Source organism: Ictalurus punctatus, chromosome 5 (genome assembly GCF_001660625.3).
Source record: "Ictalurus punctatus breed USDA103 chromosome 5, Coco_2.0, whole genome shotgun sequence".
In the NCBI taxonomy this organism is placed as follows: Eukaryota; Metazoa; Chordata; class Actinopteri; order Siluriformes; family Ictaluridae; genus Ictalurus; species Ictalurus punctatus.
In genome coordinates, this window is record NC_030420.2 from 22,926,547 (window position 1) to 22,933,818 (window position 7,272).

At 37.3% G+C, this 7,272-nt stretch overlaps 1 protein-coding gene across 1 annotated transcript; it reads right to left on the minus strand.

The window, feature by feature from the left end:
• Positions 1–3,664: 3,664 nt before the first annotated feature.
• LOC108265216 (axonemal dynein light intermediate polypeptide 1) lies at positions 3,665–7,272 on the minus strand. The gene is made up of 6 exons (XM_017467343.3): positions 7,077–7,272; positions 5,473–5,609; positions 5,220–5,389; positions 4,750–4,928; positions 4,499–4,663; positions 3,665–4,404 (listed from the first exon to the last, which is right to left on the minus strand). Exons 1-6 carry the CDS (start codon positions 7,158–7,160, stop codon positions 4,372–4,374), a joined length of 768 nt encoding a protein of 255 aa, XP_017322832.1. The 5' UTR covers positions 7,161–7,272; the 3' UTR covers positions 3,665–4,371.

Consider the following 7,272-nt stretch of genomic DNA (forward strand, 5'->3'; position numbering starts at 1 on the left):
TAAATAATAAATAAATAAAAAAAAATAAAAAGAAAAGAAAAGACCCACCTCTTCCGTGAACACCTTACCAACCCATAATAAATAGATAAATAACAATTACTCTGGCACATACACCTCTACTCTGCACACTTTGCTTCTTCTGGAACTCAATTAAAGATATTGTATGGTAGCACTACTTGTATTGTTCTCTGCTTGATATATCGCTTTGCTTGTATTCTCTCATTTGTAAGTCACTTTGGATAAAAACATCTGCTAAATGAATACATGTAAATGTAAATATAGGGGGTATAATTACTTACGTATTTCGGCTGGTTCGTCGCCTTGGAGAACTGCTTTTTCTTAGCATGTTCAATACTGTTTTTCCTGTGTCAGTTCACTTTATTGGTGAAAATGTCATGTGAATAGCCTCATTGGAAATATATTTACTGAAATATATATATACACACATATATATATATGTGTGTGTGTGTGCATGTATGTGTCTGTGTGTGTGTGTGTGTGTCTATTTTATATTTCAAAAAGAAAATGACTACTAAAATGAAATTCTATTAAACAATGTTCATTTGATGGGTTTTTATACTGCCAGCAAGTTCTGAGTCAGCACTTATCTTTATTAATAAGCTCAACAGTTTGCATACCTGTTAACCTGCTAATTTATTTAAATATATATCATGAAAACAGTAAACTTGTTTAACTGTTGTGTCAGAAATGAAAAGCTCGAACAGAACAACGCTTAAAGCAGCTCCCTGCTTAAAAATCCTACTTGTTCTTATTCTGAAGAAAACAACATGGCAGTGAGGCAATCAGACAACCGCAAACATTTATTGATCAATTTAATCAAGTAGCAAAAAAAAAACCCCATCTGGCTAAGAAAGACTACCAGTTTAACCAGCTCAGTGTGTGTATCCAGTGCTGGTAGTTGGTAAATCCAAACTGGATTTTTCAGCAGGGATTTGTAGTGTGTTCACACACAGCGTCCTGCACAGGTCCTGGAGTAAGCCCCGTCCTACACACTGTAGTGTTTCCCATGCTCACAACACATCTGAGTCAACTAAGCTAATTAACGGCGCTTCCTGAGTTAATGTAGATGTGTTAGAGCAGGGGAAACATTCAAACAGAAAAAAAATGCGTACTCATTTACTAAGTTTTGGTAACATGTGGCCTAATTTCAAGTGCCTGACAGCTTCATCATCTACAATTCTTGCCTCCACCACCAGATGGTGGTGAAGGTACCGACAAAACGGAACTAAAGTTCTGCTCAGGATCTTGTAGGTTTTGAACGACGTACACGGCATAACCGGAAGTTTAATATTACATGGAGGGCTAATATTATAGGTGTGCAGAGAATATTTCTGGTCTTCATCAAAACAAATCATAACCATAAATATTTCTCTCGCTTGTCTTTTTGCTTTAAACTTCCACAGAAAAGAAGAATCAACCATATGAAGAAGATAAAGAAGGTTAGCGTCCCTTATTATGACGCACAATGTTAAAATAAATAAATAAATAAGAACAGAAAAGCACCCACTTAAGGCAATACAAGCAAAACAGCTAAGCGATAAAACAATTTGCTTGGTCACAGCTGTATTTCCATGGATTGTCTGGTTTGGGACAGGGGATGTGAAATATGGAGCTGTATAAGAGGAGGATCTGGAATTGAATCAGATCTTCCTAAATGCACTTTATTCAATGCACCATCCATCCACTACACCATTTCTCTCTAAATCCCAGAACAGTGAATGACTCACTATTATTAATTTTATAATGTCCTTTTTCCACAGTTCTGAAAATCTCCATCACAGGAGAACTCATCAATAAAGTTGACATGGCAAAACAATTTTGTTATACTGAAATATATTAAATCCATTGAAGTCAGAATTTATTTCGAAATAACCTGAAGCATGACACTTTTATTTCTTTGGGGAGTAGTTATAAAAGACACTTTCTGTCAAAATGTCTGATTGATTTATGACCCCGCTGTAATTTGTGAGTTCTGTAGGTCATGTAAATTTATGACCTCTGGTAACTCTATTGATCTCTATGTGTTGTCTGGCTGTCAGAGATAGGGAATATTTATGCATGTGTTTTCTGGGTTTGTATTGAGTAGGATGTCCACCCCCTGAATGATTCTGATGTGTTTATGTTCCATCCATCCATCCATCCCGCTTATCCTTTTCAGGGTCACAGGGAAACCTGGAGCCTATCCCAGGGAGCATGGGGCACAAGGCAGGGTATACCCTGGACAATCACACACACATTCACACACCCATTCATACACTATAGACACTTTGGACATGCCAAAGTACCCGGAGGAAACCCCGCAGCACGGGGAGAACATGCAAACTCCACACACACAGGTGGGAATCAAACCCCGACCCTGGAGGTGTTTGAGGAGTCAAATGTGCTAACCACTAAGCCACCGTGCGCTGTGTTTATGTTAATGTGTTTAAATAATGGTTTAAGACGTTGTAGTTGAAGGCACTCTACAACTATCTGTTATAATGGCTGCTCCGAGAACTCCTAATACCCCTAGAAGACTGATGTGTATTTCACCAACAGATACATGAGAGAGGACCTGACTTTTGTCTTCCGGCACGGACTCATGTATATGGTCATCCTAGGAAACATCCATCCATCCATTTTCTATACTGCTTATCCTACAGGGTCTCGGGGAACCTGGAGCCTATCCCAGGGTGCATTGGGCACAATTACACACCTATTCATTCATACAGACACTTTGGACATGCCAATCACCTAGTATGAGAATGAGAAAAGGGAACTCCATATTAATGAGGCTATTCACATGAAATTTTCACCAGACATCAGTATTAATTCAAGAAATCCAGATATATAAAGAATTCGCAACATTAAAATCCATAAATAAAGTTGTGTGTCATAAAGTGGACTGACAAAAGCATTGAACACGCTAAGAAAAAGCTGTTCTCCAAGGCAAGGAACCAGCTGAAATATGTAAGTAATTATACCCCCTATATGTGCAAATTAATATCAGCTGGGTTAGTAAATTGATGGTCTTTAAAAAGGCATTTGGTTACCAAGGTGTCACACAAGAAACATCTCTTAAAAAGCATCTCGGTAAAAGCAAAATTGAACTGTTTAGCTGTCATACAACACACCATGTTTGTAGATGAAATGACACCGCACTTAAATCACCCTTAAAACACTATACCAACAGTGAAGTTTGGATGTTGAAGCATCATGGTGTGGGGCTGTTAAATACAATATGTTTAGAAGAAGGGGCCAAAATCACACCTGAATACTGCGGCCGATTAATTTCTTCATACAGGAAGCATCTTGAAGCGGTCATTACAAACAAAGGCTTCTCCACTAAATATTAAATACATTTCAGTTAGCGTGTTCAATACTTTTTTCCTGTCGTTCCCCTTTATTACACATAACTTTATTTATGGACTTTAATGTTGTGAATTCTTTATATGTGTGGATTTCTTGAGTTAATACCAAAGTCTGGTGAAAATTTCATGTGAATAGCCTCACTGGAAAAATATTTACTTTTTTAAATTTTTTTTTAAAGTGTTGTGTAAGAAATGAAAAGCTCGAACAGAACAACGCTTAAGCAGTTCCCTGCTTAAAAATGCTGCTAGTTCTTATTTTGAAGAAAACAACATGACAGTGAGGTGATCAGATAATCTCAAACATTTATTGTTTGACAATGTCACTTCAAAAGTACAACAAATAAAACAAATAAATACATTTTAAATAAATAATTAGAATGCCGTAATGTGCTCAGGCCGTTAGCATGAATGCTGGTTTTGTGTGTGTGTGTGTGTGTGTGTGTGTGTGTGTGTGTGTGTGTGTGAGAGAGAGAGAGAGTGAGAGAGAGAGAAAGAGAGAGAGAGAGAGAGAGAATATATACGTACATACATACATACAGTTGTGCTCAAAAGTTTGCATACCCCTTGCAGAATCTGCTAAATCTTAATACTGTTAACAAAATAAGAGGGATCATAAAAATCCCATGTTGATTTTTATTTAGTCCTTTCCTAGATAAGCTATTCCACACAACAGATGTTTACATATAGTCCACAAGACAATAGCTGAATTTATCAAAATTACACCGTTCAAAAGTTTACATACCCTCTACATCTGCTACAGCCTCGTTGTGTTTATACTCGCACTCTTGCAACTCAAACTTTCAAACTTGTAGATTTATCAATTTATAGTATTTTACAATTGTATCGTTTTTTAAAATAAAGATTGAAAGAGTTGTCGGAAGCTTAGTGGTGGTGATGTTGAAGTCAAGCGACCGTCGTGTAGTTCGTTTATAGCCTAACACTTTGGACATGCCCATCAGCCTACCTTGCAAGTCTTTGTGTGTGAAAGTGTCTGTTATAACTACTTTGGGGCAATGATTGCATTCAGCTGCGCCTAAAAAAAAGGAGATAAGGAAGTATTTTTGATGAAGATGTCAGTGTCTCAGCCATATGTCTTAATGGTAATTTGTGGCTTATAGAAGGCGTACCTTCAGTTGTTGGTTGGTGCGGTTGAGAAGCTGGATCTTGTCAGTGCGCTTCTTCTCTTCAACCTGTCGCCGGTCATTTTCTCGTCTCTCAATTTCCTCACATTTAGCCTTCTGCTCATTTAACTGCCTTTCCAGTTCCCGCTTCTCATTCTCCAATTCTGCAATCTGCCCAAGTTACAATTTCGATTAAAGAAGCTCTATGGTTTTTAAAAGTGAAAGTTAGAGAAACAGGGATGAATAGGAGTGAATACCTTTTTCTCAGTGCCTTTCTTCTGCTGCTCAGCCTGCAGAGCTTTCTTCATGCCTAAGGCCACACTGCTCTCATACAGGGTCTGATAGGCAGCAATGGTCATGCGAGTCTCATCTCTCACTCGTAAAAGCAGCACTCCTCTCTCAGCACAGTTGATGGTAACTTGTCTGATGAGCTCATCTAAATGAATAAGAAATTGGTAAATATTAGAAAGGAATGCATTTGAATATGTTGCTATTTAGGTTTAGTACTAAATGTGTAAGATGTTTTTTTCACAACCCAGTTGTGTCAAGAAGCTGCAGATTTCATGAAAGCAAAAACAAACAAAAAACCCTTAACGATTACACCTAAAACATTTTTTCGTTGATGTGTTAGCACTGATAATGGACTGTGTCTCCTGTTTGTTATGAATAATTTACCAATAATGCAGATTATGTAATCATGTTTGAATGAGCCCTTTCGTTAACCTACCAAAGCACTGTGTGTAGAGCTCTCTGCGGGCAGGGCAAATGCCCGTATCTCTGGCCTGTCTCTGCTGCAGTTTGAGATCCAGTGTCTCTTGCAGATGAGTGATGTCTGACCGACTGCACTGCGTGCTGGACACCTGCTGTATCCACAGCTGATTATTCTCCATCCATTCTCTGCAATACATAAGTTCACACGTAAGCACTAATACAGTGGCACATATAATTAGTACAACTATGGAAAAGCAGGACGGCCTTACCTTGGTGGTAGGATGGAATTAAGAAGATCCTCTGTTTGCTGTTTAATGGCATTAGATGAAGGTCTTTTGGGTTTGGGTGGAGGTGGAACTGGATCAGAGATGGCGGGCTGCTGGGGACTCGCCTTCAGAGACCAAGCCTTAGGTTGGAAGTGAGAGATTTTCAGTGTTATAAAGGGGGAAGGATTGCTGGTTGATTTCAGGTAAATTACAAATTTGTTACCATGAATAAAATAACACACTAGTCAGCTGTCATCAACAGCAACTAAACAGAACTGCCTGATATTGCTTAACCCGTAAGAATCCACGGTGACAAAGCTGTCACAAATAATGATCTGGGAAGGTCCTTTTAAAGCTTTATCCCTGACTTTTAACTCAGGAAATCCCTAAGTGACATCTACGGAACATCCAGGTTAGGTATGACATCATTTCCAAATTGGCGGTCTGCCTGCTTGGCACATGATGCAGTGTCAGTAATTTTTAAAAAGGCTTATTTTTGATACTAAAGGTATGTTTCAACCGTTTTAACAATTGTAATATTTTAATAACATGTCCTATATTACACTGAACCTGTTTGTATCACATTTCTTGAGCAAATTTATATCAAACAAGCTATGAAAATATCGTCGTGACATGTACGTCACATCGGGCTGTTAACCTTAAAAAAGTAGGTGAAAATGTTGATGTGACGTCTTTGTCACATTAATTAACATGGTGCAAAAATTGTTTCCACTGAGCATTTTTTTTTTTATTTATTAACAGCTTTATCGCACAAGGTACATGTTTTTACAATGTTGCTGCACTATTTACATGTTTAGCTTGTTGAGAAGACCCCCAGTGTGAGGTAATGTTTTATTTTTATTCAGTTTGCACATTTTCATGTTTTAATTTGTGGGTATACATATATCATTTTGATATATGTTATGGAAATGCAAGTAAAAAAGGCTGTTTTTTTTTTGTTTGTTTGTTTTGTTTTTTGTAAAATTAAGTTGTTGTATAACTACATAACTATAACTATCAAAGTTACAGTTTTGAGACATGTTGTGGAAAAGCTAATAAAAAGGGAAACCAGTGTCAACTCTGAAAAAATTGTTGTTGTTAAACCTAATGGTCACAGTTATGTTGTGGAAAAACAAATAAAATGCTAAAACTGTATTATTTCTGAAAAAGATTTTTTTTTTGTTATCCCTACCCAGCAAAGTAATCATTTAATATATGTTGTGGAAACGCACATAAACAGGAAAATCTGTGTTATTAAGCAAAAAAAAAAAAAAAAAGACAATTATTATTATTTTTTTTCCAGTTGAGGAATAAACGCCCAATGTAACATACATGTAACATCATAAATGTACTATAAACGCCCAACATGACGTGACATACATGTAACATTACAGATCTTTCACAAGGAGAGGTTGTAATTCAAAAATAATTTCAGAACTGTGTTCTAAGTGGTTCATTTGGTCGGTTTCATATCCCCCATATGTTTCCCATAAGGAGAAACGGGTCCGTGTTTTTACGGGTTAAAGTTGGTCTCATATGGAAATGCAATTAGCATATTTACCTCTAGTTACATTTAACTAACAAGAGTTGCAGCTAGTCAGCGTTACCTTTGGTGAGTTCTCGGTGTTCTTGCTCACCAGCTCCGGTTTCTTGTATTTGACCAAAGATTCAATAGGAGTACTCATGGTCATATTTGTTTGTTTGCACTTAAGTCTTCGAAGTAATCAAAAGTCTCAAACAACGCTATTTTGGATAACCGTCTGAGTAGCAGAGCGCATATATAATCTCTGCGTCACTATGGCA

Coding starts and splice junctions, on each gene's coding strand:
- LOC108265216 (XM_017467343.3), bottom strand. CDS start 7,160: ATGACCATGAGTACTCCTATTGAATCTTTGGTCAAATACAAGAAACCG. Junction 5,610..7,076: donor ACACCGAGAACTCACCAAAG/GTAACGCTGACT, acceptor TTCCAACCTAAG/GCTTGGTCTCTGAAGGCGAG. Junction 4,664..4,749: donor AGAAAGGCACTGAGAAAAAG/GTATTCACTCCT, acceptor TAACTTGGGCAG/ATTGCAGAATTGGAGAATGA.